This window comes from Chrysemys picta, chromosome 12 (assembly GCF_011386835.1).
Source record: "Chrysemys picta bellii isolate R12L10 chromosome 12, ASM1138683v2, whole genome shotgun sequence".
Lineage (NCBI taxonomy): Eukaryota > Metazoa > Chordata > Testudines > Emydidae > Chrysemys > Chrysemys picta.
In genome coordinates this window covers 2,768,773-2,796,084 of record NC_088802.1, presented here as the reverse complement: position 1 = coordinate 2,796,084, position 27,312 = coordinate 2,768,773, and the positions used below count along the sequence as shown (strand labels likewise).

Genomic DNA, 27,312 nt, shown 5'->3' with positions numbered 1-27,312 from the left:
ACAAGGAAAATCATGAGATTGGGCAACAATGACTACAAAAGGAGTATTTTAAGTGGTTAAAGAGGTAGCAAACAGAACAAAGCAGATCACTAAGAAAATAAAACAAAGCACACAAACTAAGCTAGATTCATTAAAGAAATTGGTTACAAATAATAATTCCTCATCCTAGGTATTGTTTTAGGTAGAGTCCTTCACAGGCCAGAGGTATTTTTTAGCTTGGGTCCAGCAGTTCTTCTCCCCTCACTTCCAGGTGTTTTCAAGTATCTCTTTGGCCGGGGAGGAGAAGCGAACTAAGACCTTGATTGTTATCCTCCCCCACCTTATATAGGATTTCCATAAGGCGGGAATCCTTCGTTTGATTCCCCCACCTCCCAGTGGAAAAGTTCAGCAGTCCAAGATGGTGGTTAGTGTCAAGTGACCAGGTCACCTGACTCTGTAACATCCCAGCGTCCATGAATCAGTGGCAGCCTTTTCACAGTCCATTGTCCTTGCCAATGGGCCATCAGCCCTGTTTGGCTTTTCCACGGCTGTACCTGATGTGTTAGCAGTGGGCGTCACCCAAAGGAGCATAGTTGAAAGACAGAGACACTAGTCAATATTCCTAACTTCAGATCCAGAAATGATACAGGCATAGAAACTGGATAATCACATTCAGGAAATCAGAAACTTTCCAATGATCTCTCACATGAGTTATCTTGCCTAGAGTACATCTCAGTTATGTCACACCCATATCATAAGCATGTTTTCATAAAGAATATGGAGTGTAACGTCACAGGGTGTTCCTGGCTGGCTGCAGGGACTCAGTTGAGAATTCAGCCCCGAGCTGAGGGTGAAGGTGCTGGGGCCGCGGGGAAGTGGCCCAGGGAGCAGGAGCAGCAGCAGCGAGAGTTAAAAGGGAAACCGCGGGTGGCAGCTGCTTGTAGGGTCCCTGGGTTGGGACCCGGAGTACTGGCCAGGCCCAGGTCGCCCCCATACCAACCACTGGGGAAGTGGTGTCAGCCCTGAGAAGGGGAGTTTAAACGAGCCTGGAGAGGGAGCTGAAGACCTGGAAGGGGGTCAGGGTTGGTTGGACGTGGGCACCCTGTAAGGGGGCCGAACTGAAGCAGGACTCAGCGGGAGAGCTGGGATGGGCCGAGGCTCACCAGGTGGAGAACAGTCTCCAGGAAGGAAGCCCCAGGGGCGCGGATCCACCCCAGGGCAGGGACCCTTCGAGAGCCAGCCCAGCTAGGGGCTGAGGACGAAGCCCAGAGGCCAGGCTAGAGATGTCGATCGAGGGTACAGTGATAATCAGTCCAACGGGGCCCACGGACTAAGCCCTGGGCAGGCTGCAGATATGGGACCCTTACTGGTCTCTGACAAGACATGTTGGAGGTGTACCCCGGAAGGGGTTGTTTTCGTCCACATACAGACTGTGTGTGACTCGGCTGGAAGGGCTGAGTCCCCGAAGATCCACCTGATGAGGGCAGTAGCCAGCGGGAGGCCCAGCGAATGGAGTAAAGGGGCGAGAGAGCCGGTGCACACACACCCGATAGGAGGCGCTCGCGAGCGGCCCCGCCGCAGCGTCTTGTCTCCCTCCTCTGCTCTGCTCCCCTTTTAATGGGTCCCTGCCCAGAGTCCCCTCAGCTTCTGAAAGGGGATGTGCATGGGCAGTTTTGTGTGTGTGAGTGTGAGTGTTAACTCCCCAATTATCAACTGATCTGGTCAACACAACGACCAGGCTGCTGAGCGACCGGGCACCGTGGCGATAGAGCCAAGGAGGAATCGAGTCTGCAAGATCTCAGAGCAGCGAGGTGAGGAGCCAGGCACTCATTATCGTTACTGTTTTATAGAAAACGGGGAGCCAAAACCACTCCCCCGGGCACAGACGGAGATGATGCCAGTCTGGCCTATTCAGGGCCTTATAGGGGTCTGGCGGGGCCTTGTCCAAGTGGGGGGCAGAGGAGACTGGCTGGGGGGTGTTGCTAGAGTTGGGGGATGAGGGGCCAGGGTGGGGCAGGGCCCAGCTGGAGGGAAGTTGACCAGAGTGGGGGGCCGAATGGCCCCAGTTGGGGGTAGGGAAACTTGGTTGGGGGGGAGAGAAAGGACTTAGCTGTGGGGGGATGGGGGGGCTCTGCTGTAGGGTGGGGAGGGGGAAGGCTGGGGGGGTCCAGACAGAGCTGGGGGAGGGGACCCAGGGCCTGGCTACAGTGGGGCTGGGGTGACCGGGGACCAGCCTACATAAGCAACAAACCAATAAACTGTTACCTACCTGTTTAATAGGGCGAGATCCCATGAGGAGATCTATGGGGAAGGGCATGGGGGGAAGTTGTGTTGTGGTCACTGTTGCAAGATAGATGCACACTTAGCCCCTCCACACCCAGACGTGGCCGGAATCGGGGGCGGTCATTTTTAGAGGACCCCATAGCCAGAGTCAGAGTCCAGGGAGGACGAATTGTCAGGGCGGCTGCTTTGCAAAAGGCCATGTGCCCTGGGGTAGGTCAGGAGAAACTGAGTCACGGAAGGAGAAAGCAGGCTGGGTTTCCCCCCGGGCTCTGCAGAATTTTTGAGGCTGGTTAGTGCTAGTGTTAACTCTCCTTCAGGGAAACCCTGGCAGTGTTCATTACAGAAAGGGGCAATTGGTTAGCTGACTAGCGAACTGATTTCAGCAGCGAAGGTGAAAAGAGCCTGCCGGGATTCCAGCTTGAGATTTTGACAAGCAAGTGGAGAGAAGATATAGTCACCGTGCTTTTGACTCAGCTAAATGTAGAGATTTTGGTGAGCAAAGACGGTCACTGAGCCTCAGGTGAGCTGAACTCTTGAGTTTCTTCTCACTGTGTTTCTGTGCGGACTGACTGGCTTAGATTGAATCTTTGTTTATCTTCAGTTTTATATTAAAAGAAATAATGTAGGTGGTTTATAAAGTAGCCAGGTCATAGGCGCCGACTTCCCCTCTGGTCGGCGGGTGCTCCACACCCCCTCTGCCTCCGCCCCCACTCCACCACCTTCCCCAAGTCCCCATCTTGCCTCTTCCCGCCCCTGCTCTACCCTCGCCCTGCCCCTATTCTGCCTCTTACCTCAAGCCCCCGGCCCTGCCCCGCCTCCTCCCCTGAGCGCACCACGTCCCCGCTCCTCCCCTTCCCTCCTGGAGCATCCTGAAGTTCCTGAACACAGCAAAACAGCTATTTTGCGGTGGGCGGGAGGTGCTTGGAGGGAGGGGGAGAAGTTGGTCAGTGGACAAGATGTGCTGGAGGGAGGGGAGAGATTGGCTGCCAGGGGGTGCTGAGCACCCGCTAATTTTTCCCCATAGTTGGCACCTAGGAGCCAGGTTATGTTGTATAAATGAAGTTATTATTTTTATTATTGTGTTTTCTATCATTATCAGGCTTTATAAAGTTGATACTGTTAGGTATAAATAAGTAAGGAATGTTAGTACTGTTTAATATGTTCAATTAGTTGTTTTAATAATGTATTTCTGAGGTAATGTTAACTGAATCACTGGCTGTAATAGACTCCAATATGGAGTATATGAACTATGACCCCTGGACTCCATCTCTGTAAGCGGACTTGTTTACAACTTAGACACTGGAGTCCCCTGGCTCAAACCGGACAGAACCGGCTTTTCCCGCCAGAGCCAGCCCCCAACATTCCGTCCCCTCAGAACTTTTCCCGCCAAAAAGGCTATATAAGAGCTGGCTCAGCGCCGGCGCGGGGCCGTCCATTCCAGCGGCTGCACGTGCACGGTCGGGTCTTTCCAATGCTCCAGCGCTAGAGAGAAGAAGTACCATCTATCCCGCAGTGGGGTAGAGGAAGGAGAGGCCTGTCATCACTATCCCCGCCACAGCGAACCAAATCCATTTTACCCGGTCCTGCTTTCCTGGTGTCCATCATCCCATAGGGTCTCCCCGCCTGCGACGAAATCCAAGTCGTCAGGTCTCCCCAGTGGTCCTCCTCGAAGGCTCTAAATCAGCCGGAGAGTAGAAGGTCCTGGGCCTCGCACCTGTGCGCTGTGTCCACTGCGCCTCAATCCTAGGAAAGGTTTCTGTGTTGGGGTTTCATTTCTTGTTTTTCTGAATGCCAAGGGAGGTTTTGTGGGTCTGAGCGTCAAGCTCCTAAAGCCAGTCACTGAGTCACTGTAGGGTTAAATTTGTGTTTCTTCATTCCCCATTTCCCCCCATTTTTCCGAACCTGTACCCTGAATACACTTACCTTTGTTTGCACCATATTACTTTGTCTTTGCTTCATTTTTATTACACCCCACAGGGAGGGAGGAACGCCCTTATTGTGAGCTAAATCCACTGGTGACAGACACGGAAGGGAGCCAAGTCTGCTCTTCTGAGAAAAGGGGCTTTTCTTTTCTATCTTCCCCCTACCATTTCTCGAGTATTTTCTCTCTGAAGCGTTATTTTAAGTTCCATCTCTCTTGTTCTTTTTCCAGATTTGAATGTGGGGAGGCTGCCCTGTGCGATCCTCACTTAAACCCCCCAGTGACTGAATTCTGGGTCTCCAGGTGCTTTTCCCTGGGAGGCGTTTTTAGGGATGAGGAGGAGAGCAGGGACGCAAACTCTAGCCCTCACAAAGGTTACACCACCCTTTAGTGAGCGATTTGTGCAGAAAGCAGCAGAGGGCACCAGAGACCTTCCTCTTCCAGCACCATGGGCAGCATGCACCTTGGGCCTCATTTTAGTTGAAATCAGGCTTTTTCCGTTCTCCAATTTTCACCAGAATCAACAGGGAGATTCCCTGGGATTTGGGAATGGATCAGAGGTAGCTTTCAAAAGTTGTGTTGCAGCCAGAGACAGAAAGGCCATCTGGTTGGTCCCCTCCCAGAGCCAGGGATAGAACCCAGGAGTCCTGGCTCCCAGCCCCCCTAACCCTCCCAGATAACAGGGAGGGCTGCCCCTTGAAGGCCAGCCAGTCCGCCCTGTTCACATGTATTTTATCATCCTTTCTAACAACTCAAGCTGGAAACACATCAAAATATGGCCTAATGAAAACAGCTATGTAATTAAAATGAAGCCATGGCCACTAAGTAAAAGCATAAAAACTATGCACCAGAGGCCAACTTTAATAACCTACTCCTACCAGAGACCACGACAGCTTTAGGGAAAGCGGCTCTGAAAAAATGAAGCAACTGACAAAACACTAGCATGCTACGGGCTCTTGCAGTTCACAAAACTATCCCTCTCGCATGTGTATTATCTGCGCACACAGCTCAGCTTTAAGATGCTAAACAGAGCTATGAGTCCACTAGAAATAGTCACGCTCTCCTCGCAAATATCCTGACTATTGTCTGATACTGGAAAGGAGAGTAAAAGGTATTCACACAGCCTTACACAATTTTTCTGGGTCGTCAGCTCTTAATCTGATGAATACTGCACACGGAGAACAGTAAAAATAAGGAATCAAGGAACACAGACAGCAAACCAGCCCACAAACAAACACGTGACAACACTGAAAATACAAAGGGAAGGAAAACATCAAGTGGTTGGTGATGGGTATTTTAAATGAGGGTCTGGGACCCATACTGTGGAAGGGCAACAGAGCCCTGTACAGGCTAGTTTCAGATTTTGTGTGTGTGTGTGTGTGTGTGTTTTTCACCAACTCAAAAACTCAGAGTAGAAGCCCTGGAGCACATTGACACATGGCTTCGGAGTTTGCAGATAGATCCCTGCTCCACAGAGCTTGCAAATAAGGTCTTCATCCTCCAAGTATCAGGGGGCAGCTGGGTTAGTCTGTATCCACAAAAACAACAAAACACGTAAGCACCACAACTAGTGCTTGCTACTTACGAGTCAATGGGAGCCCTCGGAAGAGCCGGAACTATACCAGATAGCAAAGATCTGGCCTTAATGGTTTCCAATACCGCTCCCCAAACTAATTCTAAAACTTCATGGCCATCACTTGTCTGGAATCCAGCTCTATTTGAAAGGCTGAACAAATAAACAGCATGCGTGGTAAAGTTCTTCCCATGTTAACAATTTACCATATATTAATTAGTAACATGGGATATTTTTAAAAAATCATTAGGATCACAGTTTTCAGCTGTGTATAACACTCCAAAAGAATTCTGTTGTTCAAAGAATCTGACCCGCTCCACCTTGGAGCCCCAGGTAAGCGCCGCAACCCCCATCCCCCTCCCAGAGCCTGCACCCCCTCCCCACATACCTCCTCCCACCCCGAAACCCCCTCCTAGAGCCTGCACTCTGCCCCATACACCCCCAGACCCCAAACTCCTTCCCAAAGCCTGCACCCCCACCCCTTCCCCAAGCCCCTCCCAGAGCCCGAACCCCCTCCTCACATACCCCCTCCCACTCCTTCCTAGAGGCTGCACCCCCACCCCTTCCCCACATACCCTCTCCCATAGCCTGCACCCCATCCCCACAGCCCCCAGTCCCCAAACTCCATCCTAGAGCCTGCACCCCCACCCCCTGGCCCACAGGTCAGTGTCCGATTCTCCCTTGCATCTGTGTCAGGAACCACAGATCTCAAAGAGTTTCGGAGGGGTTGCCGTGTTAGCGTGTATCAGAAAAAACAACGAGGAGTTCTTGAGGCACCTTAGAGACTAACACATTTATTTGGGCATAAGCTTTCGTGGGCTAGAACTCACTTCATCGGATGCATGGAGTGGAACATACAGTAGGGAGGTATAAACACACAGCACATGAACAGATGGGAGTTGCGTTACCGAGTGGGGGGGTCAGTGCTAACGAGCTAATTCAATGAAGGTGGAAGTGGGCGACTCTCAAGAGTCAACAAGAGAGTACGACCCTGGCGCTTCAACGCATAAACAACGTCCATGGCAGTCACAGTCTTCCGCTTCGCATGCTCGGTGTAAGTAACGGCATCTCTGATCACATTCTCCAAAAAGACCTTCAACACCCCCCGAGTCTCCTCGTAAATGAGACCCGAAATGCGCTTCACGCCCCCACGACGAGCTAAACGACGAATAGCGGGTTTTGTAATGCCCTGGATGTTGTCCCTCAACACCTTCCTATGGCGCTTAGCGCCCCCTTTTCCGAGACCCTTGCCGCCCTTACCACGACCTGACATACTGGCTAGAGTTATAGACAGAGCTGTGTCAACAAGTCTCAAACGCTGGCCCACAGGGCACTTAGGAGCTCGTCAGTCTGAACCACCACCCAGTGTCCTGCTCACGCTGCTAGAATAGCCGCTGAAGGGGAGCAGAGGACTCCAGTCCTGGGCTCTGATTGGTGGAACCCTGGGGGGCCCGACGGGTCCCCAGCCTCTGTGTCCCCCAAGCCCAGGGGCAGGACGTTGTCTGTGCAGCTGGGTTCTCCCTACTCAGCTCTGCTTCCCCTGCGATACCTGCCCCTGATCTCCTGGGAACCTCTCCCCGCCTGACGCCTGGTTTGCCCTCTGGTCTGTCTCCCCTCCCCGCCCCCCAGCCCCTTCAGCCAGGCCTCCCCCTGCTCTCCCCTCCCCCCAGCCCCTTCAGCCAGTCCTCTCCCCTGCTCTCCCCCAGTTGAGGGGTCTCTCCCTGGCCATTGGCTGCGTCCCTCTCCCATAAGGGGGCTCCCTCCTTCCTTGGTGGGACCCCCCACACTCCACACAGAGTTGTCTTCCTAGGAGCATAGAGACCCAGTCTACAGCACCTCCCAGAGACCTCCACAGCCAGATATACGGGCAGAGCTTCACCCCACCTCAGTACTGTCTGTGCCGTGGCGGGGGGGGGGGGGGAAGACTGGCTGAGTCCTCCAGGTCAAAGAGATCAGGGGGGTGGGGGCTAGAGGAGCCTGATTCATGGGAACAGACAGGGAACCTCAGGGACACAGGGTGAGCCGCATACTAACACCAACAACACAGAAAAACGGGCGGATTCTCTCCCCAGCAAAAGAGGCCAGCGGGAAAGTGAATATCGGGTCCCCGGTACCAGCATCGAAAAAGGCCACCTTCCCCCGTTCATAGTCCAGATGAACCTGGATCCTGGGGGGTGCCCGGCTCGGGGACAAGGGGATGCGCTGCTCAGGGGACGTGAGAGCCCAGTACTGATCCTCACTGCACGACACAGCCCAGATCCCCTGCTCAGGATTAAAGCTGATCTCTCCCTTCCTGCTCACAGACTCTCGGGCCACCCCCACAAAACAGAATCCCCACCCCTCCACCTCCACCTCCCAGGTATGTCTGCCTGAAGTGAATCCCTCACAGCCCATCACACAGAAATCAGCGTCAAATCTCTCAGGGTTCTCGGGCAGATCCTTCTCTGTCTCCCCCCATCTCACACTTCTCCGATCCGCAGACACGGTGAGTCGGTGATTGGCCGTGTCTGGATCCAGGGTCACGTTCGCTGCAGAGAGAGAATCAGAGCGTGAAGGGCAGAGCTCAGCCCTGGGGCAGGGTCTGAACATGTCAGTGACAGAACCTGCCCCAGCTGGGGAGTGAATCAGGCAACCTCCTGCCTCCAGGATTTACCCAGCTCTGCCTGGGGAGCAGCGCTGAGATCTCAGCCATGTGCCGGGGAGATTCACACCCTTGATAGAGCCAGTTCAGTGACAGAGTGAAAGGATCAGCTCCGCTGAGCCAGGCCCCCAGACCCAGCGTCTGAGTCTCAGTGATTCCATCCTTGTGCTTGGGGGAAAAGACAAGGGGGGTTAGAGGGAGGTGGGTTTAAGGCACCTTTGTCCTTCCTTTAGTCTCCCTGGACCCTAGTTCCAGGGGCCTCAGGGCTGCAAAGCAGAGAGCAGCCAAGTGTGATGCATCCTGTCTATGTCCCCAGCGGAGCTGTCCCTTGGGGAGGGCGATTTGGGGCAACTGCTCCAGGCCCTGCACTTTGGGGGGGCCCCATGGGCTAGTGCGATTGACTGGCGCGGTCAGTCCCAGAAGTGACGAATCCTTCACTTCCGCCCTAGACCCCGCACCCCCCTAGTTGCTGAGGAGTCCCTGTGTCAACTTCACATGGATGGGGGGGGGGCTCCCTTGCCCAGGAGCTATTTTCTGGGGTCTGTTTCCAGGCACATTAAGGCCCCTTTACTCTGACAGAGCAGCACAAAAGGGATGACAATCAGGCCCTGGAATCTTTCCCCACCTGCACCCACCTCTCCCCACAGATGTGATTAGAGACCCTGGCATCATAGGAGGCTCCCAGCAGATTACAGGGAATCCAACGTCCCCCTGTGCAATGATGCGACTCTGCACAGCCCGTCTCCTTGCAGAGCCCCCCCCCCCCCCCCCCCAACGATCAGCCAGCTGAGCACTAGAAAACCTGCTTTTATAGAGACTCCACTGGCCCCCCATGACTGTGTGTAGCTGCGGGGGGGTGAGGACACCGCACACTTACTGAACGGCTGCTCGGCTTGTGCTGGGCTATCGGGGACTTTCCAAACTCCACACTGCTGGCCCCAAGGCTATGCAATGGCTAATACAGTATTGCCGACTTCAAGGGATCAAATCTCATGAGATTGGCCCAACAATCACGACATGTTTAAAGGATTCTATTGTGGTTTCTAGGTCAGTCTCTGGATGTTTGAACTCCCCTGGCCCCTCCCCAGGGTGTGCGCATGTGACAATCGGTGTCGCCCACTCGCCCACATGTCCTGGAGAAGGTGATTTTGGCTCCTGCTGCAGGAGCTCTCACCTCCCATCTCCTGCCCAGCAATTAATCCTGTTCCCCAGCCCCCCCATCAGTTCTGTCCCCATCCAACACCTCCCCACAATTCAGTCCCCAGCCCCTGTCATCACCGCCCCATCAGTTCAGCATCCCTACCCCACCGCCCTCAGTTCACCCTGCCAGCACTCACCCTATCTGCTCAGAACCCACCAGCAATACAGCCCCCCCAGCCCATCAGCCCCCCGCTCACTTCAGGCCCCCTGCAGCCCCCAGGCCATAATAAAGCCCTCCCAGCCTCACCTCTGCTCCTCCTCGGGTTCTTCACCCTCCCTAGGCCTGGGGGCTACAGTGGGGGCCCCTCTCCCACTTCCCAGGCTGGCCGGGGAGCAGCTGCACTGGGGTGGTGACAGAGGGAGCCCCAGCCGCGCCCAGGGCAGCTGACAGGATTTCTAAGTAAAATGAAGCCTCATTTTTAGAACTCTCAAATGTCGGGATTTTTTTTTCAGCCAAAGCTCTATTGCGAGATCATGAGTGATCATAATTTTACTCAGAAATTGCATCTCTCACGATTAATTCACGAGAGTTGGCATGTCTGCTAATAGGTGATGTCTACCTAACCCCTTTGGACATTTTTAACATTTTTTCTTTTGACTTATAAAGTAGGGATAAAACAGAAATGTCCATTTTTCTACGTTGAATTTTCTCATTCTTCACTGTACCACTTGTGCATTTGCTAATAATAATAAAAATAATATTGCCAGGGATGTGATGTATGTGCATAAAGAGTTCAGAGAATGAGGTGACATGTTCCTCTCTGATTTGCCAAAAGGCTCATTTTTAAACTCTTAGATCTCTACAGAGATCCACTGCTCACCTGCTCTCCCCCACCCCAGCCCATCTGGTTACCCCAACCACGAGTTACAAATTCTAAATTCTAAGAGAGAAAAGAATAGACTTTTCTGTTTTTAAGAAAGATCTGGGCAGCCACCAGTAATACGGTGGTCAGCTCCTCTCAAATGCAAAATTGAAACAAAACCTGAACTGCCAATGAGCCACCATAATGCATAGGAAAGTTTTCGCTCCTCCTTTGATACGAGAAATTTACCTTTGTTCAAGCGCTGTCTAGACGACAGAGAGTCTAGAGGGAGAAATGGGTGAAAAAGATGAAATGTCAGGTTGTCATGTTTAGGGATATATTCACACTGTTAATGTTCTAACACAAAAGCAAAATGAAAAGAAAACAAACTTTATGAAGTTCTAGTTAAGGAGGTTAAGTGCAATTCAGACCAGCACAAACCATTACACACATCACTACAAAATAACCACAAACATTAAAAACGTAGGACATGACCTAAGGTTACACGACAGACCCAGATACGTTTTACATAGCAATTAAACACCTGTGGCTGGCCCAAGACAGCTGACTTGGGCTCGCAGGGCTCGGGCACTGGGGCTGTTTCATTGCGGTGTAGATGCTGGGGCTCGGGCAGAGGCCTGGGCTCTAGGACCCTGCAATGGGAGGGGGTTACAGAGCCCAGGCTCCAGCCCAAGCCCAAACCTTGTGAGCCGGAGTCAGGGGACACGGGCCAGCCACAGGTGTTTAATTGCTGTGTAGAGAAACCCTCTGAAACCAACACATCACTCACAGACAGACCCACACACAGACACTGTCTCACTGCTTAGCATTCAATCAACTTTACATCTGCCCCTGAACCACTAGTACTGGCTCATCTTTCCTGACAGCCGTGGGGGTCTCATTCTCTCCAGCTCAGGAGGATAAAAGGTGGAGATTCTCTAAACCAGGGGTGGGGAACCTATGGCCCGTGAGCCAGATCTGGCCTGTTGCTCAATTTCATGTGTCCCGCAGCACCACTCCCCTCCCCGCCACGGGGATGGAGCCACAAGCGCCAATTCACCCTGCCACGGGGGGGAAGCCCCTGGTCTGTGCACAGAGCCCTGGGAACTAGGAGAGTGGCGGTTGCTGCAACACCCCTCAGGTTCTGCATGGGGCCCAGCTGCCGGCCCTGTGCCCAGGGTCCCAGGATGGCTACTGGATCCCCGCCTGGGGCTCTTCCCCCGGTGGGTTCCCATCTGCTGGCCCCACACCCAGGGCTCTGCTCCAGCCCCCAGCTGTGGTCTCAGATTCAGCCCCCTTACCCCTGTCCGCATCCTGCCCCACCCTCCTGGATCCAAGGCCCAGTGTTGGCCTTAGCTCTGGGGAGAGGGGGCACAGACAGGGGTAAGGGAGGTGCCAGGTAAAAAGTTTGGGGAGCACTGGCTTTCAGGACCCCCACTGGAAAAATTGTTCCAGCACCACTGCCTCTAAACCCCCCATGGGGCTGCAGCCGAGAACGCCGGCTCGGCCTGCTGTGGGGGAAAGCCCCAAGTCCTCACGTCCCCTCTCTCTCCCCCTCGCAGGTGAGTGGCCCATGATTGATTTTTTTCTGTGGGTCAATGGCCCATGATGAAAAGACGGTTCCCCAGCCCTGCTGTAAAGCGAGAGAGGGACTATGGTGACACCGGAGGCCTTGCAGACAGAAAATCCAAACAAACGTATTGCAAGAACAGTGAAGCTCAAGCTCAGGTTAACGTTCACAGCTGCTAGGAAAGGAAAACCCCCAGGGAGTCCGTATGTAGGCCCCTAACCCAGTGTGTATGTGCTGTACTGAGAGCTGAGGAGGGAATTCGTAGGTTCCAAATGATTAGTTCACTATCTCCATCCACAATCATTGTCCCTAGGAGATTTCCCCAGCTCTGTCAATTATCAGTGTAATATAGGTGAGAAAATTCCCCAGGTGACTCTTTATTACCTTTGAATTTCTTCATTATGGTCTCCAGAGATGCATTTCTTTGAGAAGATTCCCAGATTCTCGATTTCAATTCAGAAGAAAAGGCCACTGGGTTCTGAAACTTCTCCCTCTCGCATCTGAAGAACAACCCAGTGTTACTCATTGCGGAGTTTGTTCATATTTGTGTTTTACTAAAATGTATTTTATTCTAGGAATGGTTGTAGCTCAGCAGATCCTGGAGGATTAAAGTCTCTATTGCCCCAGGAATAGGTCCAATCCCAGCTGTGACACTACAAGCTTCCCTTTCGTTTTGGTGAGACCGATATTGGAAAACTGCATCTAGTTCTGGTGTCCTCATATTAAAATGGACATTGAGAAAGTGGAGCCGGTGCAGAGAAGACCCACAAAACTGATGTGAGGGCCGGTAAAAATGCCTCGCACTGAGAGAACCATGGCACTTGAGTGTGGGGTATAAATACCATCATGGGGAGAACAGACTAGGTACTAAAGGGCTCCTGAATTTAGCAACTAAGGCACAACAACGACCGATTGCTAGAAGCTGAAGCCAGTGAAATTCAAATGGGAAATCAGACAGACCTTTTTAAGAGTTTGTGTGGATTAACCACTAGAAGAAACTGCCAAGGGAAGTGGTGGATTGTCCATCTCTTGACAAGGGTGCCAGAACAGGGGGGCCATGGCCCCCATCACTTTTAAAAGTGGGAGAGCTCTGCTCTCTCCCTTTGTACCTGCCTTAAAGGCAAGTGATGGGGGGAGGGAGCGGAGATGAGCGAGCAGGGGGTGGAGAGGTGGAGCAGGGGTGGGCCCATGGTTTGGACACTGCTGGCCCCCCCACTTCTAGGGATCTTCAAGCATTACTGTCTGTTGATGTCTTCAAATCTAGACTGACTAGGTTTCTGGAATGTGCGTTAGTCAATGCAAACTAGGATTTAGTCAAATACAAGTTATTGGGCTGAATACAGGAATAACTGGGTGAAATTTAAGGATCTGTGATATATAGGCACCGACTCTGTGTGTGCTCTGGGGCTGGAGCACCCACAGAAAAAGAAATGGTCAGTCCACTAGCACAGGGGTTCTCAGCTTACAAAGGCCAGCATGTGTCCACTCCACACTGAGGGACGGCAAACGACTTAATGAACTTGCACTGCCCAAGGGAGCCTTGAGCAGTGTGAGTCGGTGCAGTTCTGGGGGGCAGGGCTGGAGCTGGGGGGAACTGGTTGGCGCTTTCTATTGCTGGTTCATCAATGGCTGGGAGAGGATTCATGTAACACAGGTGGGCGGGTCCCTGCCCGTAGGTGTCTGTGTCAGCGCAGGGCCTGTCAGGCTTGTAGCTTGACATCAGCATCACAGTGCGAGAGGCAGCCCAGGTTGGGGATTTGGAGGGCTCCCCAGTCCCACAGTCCAGGCTGCGCCCCGGGAACCCGTCACACTGATGTAAATCTCCCTTGTGGCAAATTAAACCAATTACTTCTTGTTCTGCCCTCAGGGGACTTGAAGACCAACTGATCACTGCTCTCTGTAGAACAGCCTCAGACAGATTTGAAGACGGTTATCAGGCCCTCCCTCAGTCTTCTCTTCTCTACACTAAACACACCCATTTATTTTTACCGATCCTCCTAGCTCATCCATTCTAAACCTCTGATCATTTCTGTTGCTCTCTTTCTGAAAGTGCGGTGCCCGAAACTAGACACAGGATTCCAGTTGAGTCCTCACCCTGGCAAGAAGGGTGGAACAACGTCCTCCTGTGTCTTACATATGACGCTGCTGTTAATACATCTGTGCTGGGGTGTTCACCCCACATCAGCCCCCAAAAAGAGTGAAGGAAGCTGAGAAAGAGGAGATTAGGGAGACAGGCCACACATGAGTGGTTTAGGCCAGAGAAGCAACCCCTGATTGGACGATGAAGCTCAGTTTGGGAGGTGTGGACTGGGCTGGGCTAGTATAAAGCCAGGAAGCTGGCAACACAAATTGGCTGCAGTGAGGAAGTCCGCAGCCCCCTGTGTTCATTCGAAAGGGAAAGAGGGAACCCAGGGGAAGAATAGCCTGCTAGGAGCCTGGCCCTGAGGGAAGGGAGTACTTAGAATCACAGGGCTAGAAGGGACTGCCAGGGTCATCTAGTCTAACCCCTATAAGAGAGAAGGGTGGAGAAGAAAGCCCATGGGAGGTGAGTAGGAAGCAGCCCAGGGAGAGAGCAGACCTTGCCTGCGTGTGGTACGGTCCCTGGGCTGGACCCTGGAGCAGTGGGCGGGGTCGATTTCCCCACCAGCCACTGATGGAGCGGCATTGCCTGGGCAGTGGGACCAGTGAGACTCTGTACCCCAGAAGGGGAAACCATTTAGTGACCTGGCTGGAGGCTGAGTCATGAAGAAGAAGCTACAGCTCCTGGAGTGAGAGATGAGGCTGCAGAGTGAGAGAGACAACGGGGGAGAGACGGCAAGGGGAGGGGTTGGCCCTGGAAGAGAGCTAATCCCCCGAACAGCCAGGAGGCGGCACCACCTGCGGTGAATACAGCAACCTGGGACAACATCTCACAATGACATTTGCCTTTTTCACAAGAGCATCACACTGCCGACTCGTTCCATTTGTGATCCATTTTACATTCTCCCCCCCACAATGTTTTTCCGCAGTACGGCTGCCTAGTCCGTTATTCCCCATTTCGTGGTTGTACATTTGATTTTTCCTTCCAAAGTGCAGCACTTCGTCTTTATTGAATGGCTCCTTAAAGTGATTTTAATTCTTCCTCCCTTCGCCCTTTGTCTTGTGTCTATTTAGACTGTAAACGCCCTGGGGCAGGGACTGTCTCTGTCTGTGTGTCTGTGCAGTGCCCAGCAGGTTGGGCCCTGGTTTTGCCTTGAGCCTCTAGGCACTGCCATAGTACTACTGATAATAGCCCATTATAAACTCCTTAGAGCCGGGAATGTCTCTTCCATCATATCTCTTGCCACGCCCAGCACACGGATAGAGCTCACTGCATAATAAGAAACAATTAATAAACAGCTCATTGAATAGTCATCAGATGGCCCTGACTTTCCATCCCTACCAACCTAGGTGAGTTTGGAGTCTATGACCTAGAAATGAGAGACCCATTCTCCATCCCCAATCTCCTGAGGTCTCCATTCCAGCAGCTACACTACAAATCAATACCTTGTCTGTAGGTAAATCTCTCTTTTCTCAGGCTGCTCTATACTGGAGTCTAGTCAGAATGACAACAGCCCCAATATTAGATTTAACGGAGGGTGATTGGGAACTGGCCCCACACTCTGCACTGCTGGACCATGGGGAGCCAGGTCTCATGTCCAAAATCCCTTCCCTGCATTGGGGAGTGAAAAGGAGAGTGAGAAGGAGCCACATACCTGCTCAAGGTGCCTTTGATGTCCTAGAGGAGAAAGATAAAAGGAAATTCAGTCCCAAATCTCATACTAAGGATCCCTCCTGCTCTGGAGGGAACTCGCTTTGTCTTCACAGTTTGAGGTTCAAAGAGAAATGATTTGTTATTTATTAATGCAAACAAAACATTAAATGTGTTGCCTTTGCAGCTTTGGAGAAGTGCTCTGACTGCAGGATCTGGGCCCAGGAAGTTTGTACTGGGGGCTCACAGGCTCTTTGTGTAATGACATTTGGATAACCAGCGGGCACATGGAATCAGAGGGCTCAGCCTTGTGATGTGGTGGACAAGGATCAGCAGATACCGGTCGCAACAGAGAATGTGCTGCCCACCTGCTGTAAACTCTCTCCCCACTCGCCCACAAACATTCTGAAGGCCCGTCCTGTGGGGTTCTTGACATCCACAGGAAATTGGGGCTGGGAGAGAACAATAGGTGTGGGGTACAGAGTAACACAGGGCCAATCACTATCCTACACCCCAGGTTCAGTACAGGAAACCTGAGGAGTGAAGAATGCTGCCCACAGCAGATACTGGTCACAACTGAGAATTTGACCCTAGATAGCCACTAGAGACGTCCAGGCTGGTACATTTTATTTCTAGCCTTTTTTTCTTTTTTTTGCTAGTTAGAGGCATTTTTTGAAAAATAAAATCATTAGAAGGGTTTTGGAATTCTAACGACTACTTACACTTTCAGGCTACCATAAGTAATGAACAGCTCCTACGGTATCTAACACCATCTCACCTGCAAGAATTTACTCGCTGGCTCCTGGCACTTCTGCTCCATCTCCCTGATCAGGGAACTGAAAGAAGATATTTCCTCAGATAATTTGGCAACATACTCAGCCCCCCTCTTTTCAATTTCCTTATTCAACTCTTCCAACTGAGCCAGCAGGAGTCGCTCTTGTTTCTCCAGAAACGGACGCAGTTGCTGAAATTCAGACACAATCTTCTGCTTCTCAGTTTCTAGCTGTTTCTGAAATGACAAGATACGAACAAGAAATCACAGGTCAAGGACAAAACTACGGAGTGAGTCATGGGACATTTTATAAAGCAATGGGATATTTTATGCACGTGGCAGCATGTCATTGCAACCCCACAGAATTTAACTTCTGACATTTTATGGAGAACATACTCTGTGCTCATTAGACAGAAGATTGTCCAATAGGTTTTCAAGAGTCCTAACTGGTGTTTAGAATATAAATTTGTCTTATAGGATTTAGATAATCTGTGATCAGTGGCTTCCAGAAAACCAGATCCTTCCAATAACAGGAAGCACAGCGGTTGTGGGATTCAGAACGGCACTGACAAGGATTATTTTAGTAGAAGAAACAGCAGAACCCAAACTAAGAAGCACTAGACTTGAACTGGGGAACACAATCTGTCCACAAATTCATAGAGACATAAATGGCCTTTAAAAAAAAGTACTAAAATTTGAACTCCATCATTTCCTCTCATGAGTTTTGAGAACAGTTTTGGATACATAAAATTTGGCACACCATAAATCTGGATTTTAAGCCACACAGGGATCTTGAGCACAAATTGGGCTGCTGGGAAGACCCCTTTTTGTACATGCAAATCTGAGTTTGCAGGTTGCTTAGGAATGAGTGCATGTGAACTGGACAGAAGTCCACCAATTTATGCTGTTTCTGGAGCACTCTCTGGCCCCTGATACCCTAGGAGCAAGGAAATCAGACCAGATTTGGAACCCAGATCTTCTCCATGGCAATGTCTAGCAGCGATACCATTAATGGCCTGTTCCAAAGCTCACGGAACTGACCCAGAGTCTTTCCAATGACGTCCTTGTGCTTTGTCTTAGGCACTAAGTGACCAGCCTCCTCCTCTGGGGCAGCAGATTCCTAGAGCAGCTGCACGGATTGGCCAGCTGTGGTTATCTCTGTTGAAAATACAGCCAAGGCCGGCTCCAGGCACCAGCAAAGGAAGCAAGTGAAGGGGTGGCATTCCCGCCATTCCTGGGGTGGCACATTTCAAGGGCTTTTTTTTTGGCACCACTTGGGGTGGCAAAAAAGCTAGAGCCGGCTCTGAGTACAGCTGGCCAAAAAACTAGGGGGTGGGGAAATTTGCAAAAATAATTGAAATTTCAAAGTTGTTTCCATTTCTCTGTTTTCCAAATGGAAGTTCTTTTGATTTGTTAGAAAAATGTGACATTTTTCAAAAGTTACCTCAACATATTTTTCATTCTCCCTTTTCCTAAAATGGAACAAAATAATGTTCATTTCCCCCTATTTTTCTTTTTAGTACTTCCTCTCTGTACCTCTTCAAAAGAGCTCCCATTTCTGAAAAAATGGCAAAAAGAAAAAGAAAAAAACCCTGGAAATTATTCATTTTAGTGCATTCAGTAGAAAAGAGGACTAAAAAGAGAAAGAAGGAGATAAAGAACAAACACGAACATTTTAAAAATTTTCGGCTTTTTAAAAGCAAAATGAAAATTTCAGTTTAAAATGACAAAAATGTTTGTTTCATTTTGAAATTTCCTGTCAAAAACTTGAAAATTTTGTTGCAAGTGACTTTTCCCCCATGAAAAAAATTTGTTTTCTACTAAACCTTTTTATCTGCAGGAAGCTTTTCTTGGTTGAAGATGTTCAACCAGCTTTAGTTGAAAGACTAAAGGAGAAACTACTGTTAAGTAAACAAATTACACTCTAATTATCAGTGAAAATATTTGAATTATTAAAACTTTCTTCAATGCTGCATTTTCTAGCTTACTCTCACTTAAAGCAGAACAATTTTTGTTTACAATGAGAAGAAGTGATCATCTTTCATGGATGAGTACATGTTACTCGCTATTTGTCTTATGATATGTGTTGATAATGGCCCTGTGCACATTTGCTTCTGAGTAATAACGGCACCTACCAGCAGTTCCTGGCTTTTATTTTCCCCACTCAATTTAAATGACAAAATCGCGTCTCTCTCTTTCTTCAAAATCTTCAAACGGCTCCGAATTTGGTCCTAACAAAAGAAAAATTGGAATTTGCCAATGCAATATCACTGTCTTCCTTTTAAACAAATAAAACTAAAAAAAAAAAAAGCATTTCTTGCTCCATTTTATCCTACTTTTTCTACAGCAAGTTACAGTGGATCAGTAGATTTGATTTGGGAGAAATGAAGTAACAGCTGCCCAAACTGAGCTTGAGCACTCCTGAATGTTGAGGTGTTCAAATCTGGAAGGCAGGTGCTAGATTCCCTTTCTGAATATTAGCTAAATCTGGAAAGGAAAAGTCCATTTCTGCTTCCATGGCTCAGAAGTGGAAATCCTCCAACATGCCTGGTACTGTATCTAAAGCTGCCCAGGTCCTCTAGGAGAGCCTCCCCTCCCTTACTTTTCATTTTAAATTCTAGTGGGGTCCACGTACCTCCCTTGCTAGCCTTCAGATCCAGAGGTGCACTGTCCATTTAGTCCACCCAGTTCCTTCTTTGGGGGCTGCAAGGTGAGGTCACACCAGTATCCCTAATCCAGTCTGGGGATGTCTTCTGAAGGGGATATCTGGGCCAAAGCCTTCTACTCCTTGGGCACACTTGTCCCCCATTCACAGGGCATCCTTCTAGCAGCCAGCTCTCCATTCACAGCAAGCTGCAGCATGTCTCAGCTACTTCACTCCCTCCCTTTCCTGTTGATAGCGGCCAAGGAAATGCTGGGAAATGTAGTTCTTTCCTTGCTCCAGAGCTGGCTCTATAGGCAGGGAGCTAGCCAAGGAACTACAGCTCCCAGGGCCCCCTGTTGGTTCTCAGCTCCCAGGCTGGATCCCTGCCGCCCCTGCAAATGTGCCGCCCCAAGCACCTGCTTGCTTTGCTGGTGCCTAGAGCTGGCCCTGATCTTTTCCCAACGGGGGATCCTCTGGTAAGGAAGAGATATTTCCAAAGACTGATCGATACAGATGAGGTTTTGTGCCACTGATACGGATATGAAGTTCTTGGTGGAAATGTGTACAAAGTGATTGTTCATTATTTGGGACAAGATGAAACACCTGACCCATGTGTGCCCTATAGGAATAGGAGAAAATATCCCTTGAGAAAATATCCGTACATTGTCATATGAACTGTCAAAAGTTGTGGAGCAGAAACATTTAGGCCTATCTAAAAATTACCAGTGAAAAATAACAGACTCTAATGTCTCAGCTGCACATATGGGATCGACTCTTCCCAAAAATACACAACAAATAAAAAATACTGTATGAAAAACAGAAAAGCAGAATTAGTCCCAATGCTTAGTGATGTGTATGACCTTCACTGTCCCCTGGAAGGGTTTGTGTGTCAGTACTGCCGGGTCTCTGAAATCTCTGCAAGTTGGGATCTTCCAGACGTTACGGGTATTTTTTAAGAGGTGACAATATTGAAGCCCACTACACTTGTTCGTGTGCTACATTTCAGCCAGGAGACTTTTCCTCTCCCCCTTCTTGTGCCTTTTTTCAGGAAAATCTGGGAATTCCTGTGTCTGCACTGATTCATGACAAGTGCACAACACATGCACACAAGATGTTTTTTCATTTCTAGCAGAATCTGTCCCAGGTCAGCAGCAGTTCCACTGTAATAGTACTGGGCTATAGGTTATACATTTCAGCCCCTGGGCAATTCAGAACTGACTTTTCTGGGTCCTTATGGTATTAAAAATGGTTTGGGGCCAGAACAGGTTAATAACAGTGTGTTATAAGTCTGTTCTCATTGCTAAAGTATTGTTTATAAGGGGGTCTAACTGTATCCACCGTTTTTTGCCATAATTTTTTTATTAAAATGCCATTCCTGGACGTTCCAGCTTTTACACCGTCCCATGATTTCTTACCTTGTAATACTCAGCAGCCTCCTCTATGGGAACCGCAGGGTGTTCTCTGTGATTTCGGGACAGGTGGCAAACCAAACAAATGGGTGTTTGATCCTCTTGGCAGAAGACTATTAAATCCTCATTGTGTTTTTCACACACTGTCCCAATTTCTGGTTCTTTTGTTGGCTCCAGTGTAAGTTTTCTGGAAGCTTCTACAATATTCCTGAGCTGACTGTTTGGTTTGAAGTTTCTCTGGGAGAAGGTTTCTCTACACTCAGGACAGGGGAAGTTTGTACTCAGTTCCTCCCAGCACTGAGTGATGCAGGCCTGGCAGAAATGGTGCCCACAATCTAGAGACACTGGATCTTTAAAATAATCTAGACACACCGAACAAGTCACTTCACCTAGGAGCAGTTGTGCTGGATTTGTGACAGCCATGGCTGGTTCTGCAGAGAAGAGAGGAATTTAGTTTCATTTTCCTGTTCTCAGAAATGGGCTGATTCTGAACTCTGCACACCGACCAGACATTTCCTGTGTCTTCATTGTCTCATGTTACTCTTGGGAGGCTGGAACAGGGCCGGATGAACTTTTTGTGGGCCCAGCGCGAAACATATTTGTGGACCCCCATTGGGAAATAAGGCATGTGCTGGGGGTGGTCCGCAGCACGAGGGGCCAGTTGGGGGCAATGAGGCGCAGCGGGAGCAGCCCCCCTCAGCCCAGCACAAGGGCACTGTTTACAAACCCACAACTGCTATATGCACACTGGCCCACCCAGCCCTGCGCTCCCAGCGTGTCCCTTCCACACTGCCCCCCTGCCCAGTGCCCTGATCTCATGCCCAGCACCCCCTCACCCAGAGACCTCCGCCCCACAGAGCCCTACGCCCGGCGCCCCCTCACCCAGAGACCTCCCCCGCAGATCCCTACGCCCTGCGTCCCCTCACCCAGAGACCTCCCCCGCAGATCCCTATGCCCGGCCCCCCCTCGCCCAGAGACCTCTCCCGCAGATCCCTACGTGTCGTGCCCCTCGCCCAGAGACCTCCCCCGCAGATCCCTACGCGTCGTGCCCCTCGCCCAGAGACCTCCCCCGCAGATCCCTACGTGTCGTGCCCCTCGCCCAGAGACCTCCCCCGCAGATCCCTATGCCCGGCCCCCCCTCGCCCAGAGACCTCTCCCGCAGATCCCTACGCGTCGTGCCCCTCGCCCAGAGACCTCCCCCACAGATCCCTACGCGTCGTGCCCCTCGCCCAGAGACCTCCCCCGCAGATCCCTATGCCCGGCACCCCCCTCGCCCAGAGACCTCCCACGCAGATCTTTGTGCCCAGCCAGCACTCCCTGCCCAGAGACCTCCCCCCACAGATCCCTATGCCCAGCGCCCCCTCGCCCAGACACCTCCCCTGCAGATCCCTACGCCCGGCGCCCCCTCGCCCAGACACCTCCCCTGCAGATCCCTACGCCCTGCGTCCCCTCGCCCAGAGACCTCCCCCGCAGATCCTGTGCCCAGCACCCCTTGCCCAGAGACCCCTCCCGGTGACCTCCCATCACAACTGCACTGCACCCTGCACACCACACCCCCTGCCCAGCTCCCCACCCACAGATCCCCGACTGCCCAGCACCCCCTTCACAGTCCCACCATCACAGCTGTACAGCGCCTCACATTCCTGAGGGAATTTGGCAGCAAATTCTGGGCATATTTTAAAATTCTGCTCCACCATGGCAGGAGGGAGCACAGGCCACTGAGGGGGGAGATCCCTGCAGCCTCCCCCGCCCCCTGGGACAGGGACTTGGCCGTGAGGCTGAACCTCACCCAGCACAAGGGCCAGGCCCAGAAACACCCTGGGCCCTGCCCCTTTTGTGCCAGGCACCCCAGATGTGGGCAGGGAGGCTCAGCCTGGCAGCAGGATCCACTAGCAGAGGGACTTAGTGTGGGGGGGATCCAGATGGGGATCAGAGGGTTCTGTGGGGGGGAAGTCTGGGTGCAGGTAGCTCCGTGGGGGATCTAGATGCACAGGAAGGTGCCAGCTGCAGGGGCAATGGGAGTCTGCAGGGGGGAGCTCAGCAGGGCGGGGGGGTATCTGGGCTGAGGGGGGGTGGGGTTCATTTGGGTGGGGGTCCAGGTGTAGGTGGTTGTGACTCAGTGTGGAGGGTGTCTGCGGGGGGCTCATTGGGGTGGTACAGATGCAGGGGAGGTGGGGCTTGTCAGAGTGAGGGTTTGATGGGCCTGCTTAACAGGGGAGCCCCAGCTGCTGCCAAGGGGATCTGCATGCTGGGCTCCTGCTCCTCCCCCGCTTCCCCTGCTCCCCTCTCTTTCCCTTCCCCACCGCTCCATCTCCTCCCCATCCCACCCCCTTCCTTCCCCACAGCCTCTTCCCCCTGCCCCCGCATCCCCCATCCCCTTCTCTTCCCCACCGCTCCATCTCCTCCCCATCCCACCCCCTTCCTTCCCCACTGCCTCTTCCCCCTGCCCCCGCATCCCCCATCCCCTTCTCTTCCTCACCGCTCCATCTCCTCCGCATCCCACCCCCTTCCTTCCCCACAGCCTCTTCCCCCTGCCCCCGCATACCCCATCCCCTTCTCTTCCTCACCGCTCCATCTCCTCCCCATCCCACCCCCTTCCTTCCCCACAGCCTCTTCCCCCTGCCCCCGCATCCCCATCCCCTTCTCTTCCCCACCGCTCCATCTCCTCCCCATCTCACCCCCTTCCTTCCCCACAGCCTCTTCCCCCTGCCCCCGCATCCCCCATCCCCTTCTCTTCCTCACCACTCCATCTCCTCCCCATCTCACCCCCTTCCTTCCCCACAGCCTCTTCCCCCTGCCCCCACATTCCCCATCCCCTTCTCTTCCCCACCACTCCATCTCCTCCCCATCTCACCCCCTTCCTTCCCCACAGCCTCTTCCCCCTGCCCCCACATCCCCCATCCCCTTCTCTTCCTCACCGCTCCATCTCCTCCCCATCCCACCCCCTTCCTTCCCCACAGCCTCTTCCCCCTGTGCCTGCACCCCCCCCACGTCCGCTTCCCCCAATCCCCTACTCTTCCCCACCCCACCGCGGGCCCTCATTGTTGTACAAAATGAAGATGGCCCCCAGCTCACAGAAGGGAGCTCGACCAGCGCAAGCACCCAGACGATAGTGTCCAGCTGCAGAGTCCAGGGAGCTGAGCAGAACCTTCTCTTTTCAGCCGGGCTGCGCAGCTCTGGGGTCACAGAAATGGGGGGAGGAAGGGGGCACCCCCATGTGGCCCCATGGAGCAGAAAAGGTGGTTCCTGCCTGGGAGGAACACCCTGCTTTGGCGGTGACAGCGCCAGCCGCAGGAAATGGAGGAGGAGGGGGGCTCCATCTCTGCTCCCAGAAATAAAACAGGGTGTTTACAGCTCCAGCCGGTCTAAAGCAGGGGTTCTCAAACTGGGGGACAGGACTCCTCAAGGGGGTCACGAGGTTATTACATGGGGGGTCACGAGCTGTCAGCCTCCACCCCAAACCCTGCTTTGCCTCCAGCATTTATAATGGTGTTAAATAGATAAAAAAGTGTTAATTTATTAGGAGGGTCACAGTCAGGGGCTTGTTATGTGAAAGGGGTCACCAGGACAAAAGTTTGAGAACCGCTGGTCTAAAGGATCATCTTAAAGTGCGGGCTGCAGGCCGGGATCCCGGGGGAGAGTTTCTAGCCCTGTGCTGCGCAGGCGAGATCATCGGAAGGGCCCTTTGTGGGTTTAACACCCGCGCCAGCCCTGGGGCTTTGCAGGGAATCGGAGCAAAAACCAGGAGAGAGAAAAAAGTGAGAAACATCAGTGCTACTTACTGGGGGGCAACCGGCAGTGAAACTCCCCTGCTTCTTCCGGCTCCTCCAGCGGGCAGTGGGCTGAAGGATTCACACACACCCCAGCTGGGCCAATTTCCCCTTTCTGTTGTGTTCACAGCAAATGAGCCAAGAAGCCAGAGAAAAGCAGAAACACTCTGGCTGGAATCCTGCCACGTCACACGACGTTATCACCGAGAATTCAGACACAGGCTGGTCCTGAACGCGGGGGAGCAATAGATATGTTCGCCAAGGACACGGGGGATGGGTTTTAACCAAGCTGCAACTTTTTTAGTTCCCCTCTCCCAGCCTGGCTTTCCTCCGGGCAGCAAGGAGCAGGAGCGCCGGAGGCTCCCTAGAAGTGGGGGAACCACTGGCCCTGTCCCCACCCTGCCCCTTCTCCTACACCCGCGCCCCACTTGCTCCTCTGTCTCCTCCCCACATCGCTCACTTTTAAGGCAGGAAAAAAACCTCATGGGACTACGGTCCTCTGGTCCCTCTGTTCAGGGGTCCCTTGCAATACCCCGGTAATAGGGAAGGGAGGGGAGGATGAAGCAGGAAATTTCCACAGATGTTGGGAGGGGCTAATGTTTGACAGCTGGGTCAGCTGGGTCGGGGTAAACTGAGGCTGGGCCATCTCACCAGGGACTGGGCTACTGTCCCCCCATGGCCCTGCCATAGGGGGTGTAGTACAGGTGTGGGTAAACTTTTTGGCCTGAAGGCCACATCGAGGTTGCAAAACTGTATGGCAGGCCTGGTATGCAAGGCTGTGCCTCCCCAAACAGCCTGGCCCCTGCCCCCTATCCACCCCCTTCCACTTCCCGCCCCCCTCAGAACCCCCAACCCGTCCAAACCCCCCTGCTCCTTCTCCTCTGACCCCCCTCCACTCCTTGTCCCCTGACTGCCCCCTCCCGGGACACTGCCCCTATCCAACCCCCCTGTCCTGACTGCCCCCACCCCTATCCACACCCCTGCCCCATGACAGACCCCTGGGACTCCACCCTCTATCCAACCCCCCAGTTCCCCATCCCCTGACTACCCCCCTCAGAGTCCCCGACCCATCCAACCCCCTGTCCCCCACTCCTTGTCCCCTGACCGCCCTGTCCAGAGACCTCCCGCCCCTAAACACTCTCCTGGGACCCCACCCTCTATCCAACCCCTCCTGCTTCCTGTCCCCTGACTACCCCCCTCAGAAGCCATGACCCTTCCAAACCCCCCCTGCTCCCTGTCCCCTGATCGCCTCCTCCCGAAACCCCCCCCCAACCCTAATCACCCCCCGGGCCCCACCCCCTATCCAACCCCTCTGCTCCCTGTCTCCTGACTGCCCCAACCCTTATCCACACCCCTGACCCCTGACAGGCCCCCCGGGACTCCCACCCCCTATCCAACCGCCCCTGCTCCCCGTTCCCTGACTGTCCCCCCCCCCAGACCCTCTGCCCCTTATCCAAACCCCCTGGCCCCCTTACCGTGCTGCTCAGAGCAGCGTGTCTGGCTGGAGCGCTGAGGCTCCAGGGGAGGGGGCACAGCAGGGGAGGGGCCGGGGGAAGCTTCCCCAGTGGGGCGCTCAGGGACCGGACAGGACGGTCCCGCGGGCCCACCTCTGGTGTAGTGAGAGGAGGCCCTGAAATATAAACCCTTGTATCAGAGGCCCGGTATAAGGCCTAAAGCCTGAGCTAAAGTAATGGTCAAGACTTTGCTAACAGGCCCTGCTCACAGACACTGGCAAGGAAAGGGCTGATGCTGCAGAAAGACACAGACCAAAAAGGTCCTGGGCACTAGAGATATAAACATGTCCCAGGATAGTACCAGAAAACTCCGCTACGGGCACATTCCAGGCAGGTAACAAGGAACAGGCTGACCCAGCCTAAAGACGGGCAAAAGGACAATATGATGGACAAGGTACGTCCACCTGCACCTCTGTACGTCAGGAGTGACGTGTAACGTGTTTGTACCTGTGTATAAGAATTCACCCTTGGGGCGGTGTCTTTGTCCGGCCTAAGAGGCAGTGGAGAGTCCCGCCACTGACTGAGCCGGTCCATTGTCAGGGGCACATATTCGTAGTATGTCCAGTAAAGTCTGTGGGGAACTATTCCTGTGCGTCATTTGACAATCAACCTGTCCAGGTGCCTTCGGACCTTATCAGAGGTCATTAGGGGTTCTCTTGGGGTCTGCTGTGTCGGGGTCTGCAGAGCCAGGGCAGCACACAGCCGAACAAGAACAGAGCACCACACTGGTGATGTCTGACAATACCCCAAATGAGTGTGTGTGTGTGTGGGGGGGAGCTGGGTACAGGCTGTGGGGTGGGTGGGAGGAGGAGTTATGGGGTGCTGGGCTGATTAGGTTGGGTACAGGAGGGTTGGGTACAGACATGGGGGACTGGGTAATCAGATTCAAAGAGCCCAGAGGAACCCCTCTAGCTTTAGTTTCAAAGTTACAGCAACACAGGGATCAACCTCCCTCTAGCAAAGGAACATTTACAAGTTGAGAAAACGAAGATAAAACTAACACGCCTTGTCTGGCTGTTACTTACAAGTTTGAAATAGGAGAGACTTGTTCAGAAAGATTTGGAGAGCCTGGATTGATGTCTGGTCCCTCTTAGTCCCAAGAGCGAACTACCCCCAAAACAAAGAGCACAAACAAAAGCCTTCCCCCACCAAGATTTGAAAGGTTTCAGAGTAGCAGCCGTGTTAGTCTGAAGATTTGAAAGTATCTTGTCCCCTTATTGGTCCTTTGGGTCAGGTGTCAGCCAGGTACCTGAGCTTCTTAACCCTTTAAAACAGGTAAAAGGATTTTGGTGTCTCTGGCCAGGAGGGATTTTATAGTATTGTACACAGGAGGGTTGTTACCCTTCCCTTTATAGTTATGACAGTCACCACCACCCCCAGAGGTGCTGGAACAGGAGGGATTAGGGGTTCCCCATACCCAGGGGGTAGATGAGAAATGATCAGACGCCCTGAGCTCGGGCACCCAAACAACACCTCCGAGCAGTAATGGGTTCAGACAGCCGA

At 52.5% G+C, this 27,312-nt stretch overlaps 2 protein-coding genes across 2 annotated transcripts; both read right to left on the bottom strand.

Moving 5' to 3' along the window:
• Nucleotides 1-6,675: 6,675 nt before the first annotated feature.
• LOC135974902 (histone H4-like) lies at nucleotides 6,676-7,029 on the bottom strand. Its single transcript, XM_065564101.1, has one exon. The coding sequence runs from the start codon at nucleotides 7,027-7,029 to the stop codon at nucleotides 6,691-6,693; it is 339 nt and encodes a 112-aa protein (XP_065420173.1). The 3' UTR covers nucleotides 6,676-6,690.
• Nucleotides 7,030-7,757: 728 nt separating this feature from the next.
• On the bottom strand, nucleotides 7,758-26,958 carry LOC101953889 (E3 ubiquitin-protein ligase TRIM7-like). The gene is made up of 9 exons (XM_065564094.1): nucleotides 26,257-26,958; nucleotides 24,308-24,523; nucleotides 20,532-20,956; nucleotides 18,608-18,703; nucleotides 16,479-16,709; nucleotides 15,705-15,727; nucleotides 12,355-12,470; nucleotides 10,650-10,682; nucleotides 7,758-8,284 (listed from the first exon to the last, which is right to left on the bottom strand). The coding sequence occupies exons 3-9, from the start codon at nucleotides 20,946-20,948 to the stop codon at nucleotides 7,761-7,763; spliced, it is 1,440 nt and encodes a 479-aa protein (XP_065420166.1). The 5' UTR covers nucleotides 20,949-20,956; nucleotides 24,308-24,523; nucleotides 26,257-26,958; the 3' UTR covers nucleotides 7,758-7,760.
• Nucleotides 26,959-27,312: the final 354 nt, after the last annotated feature.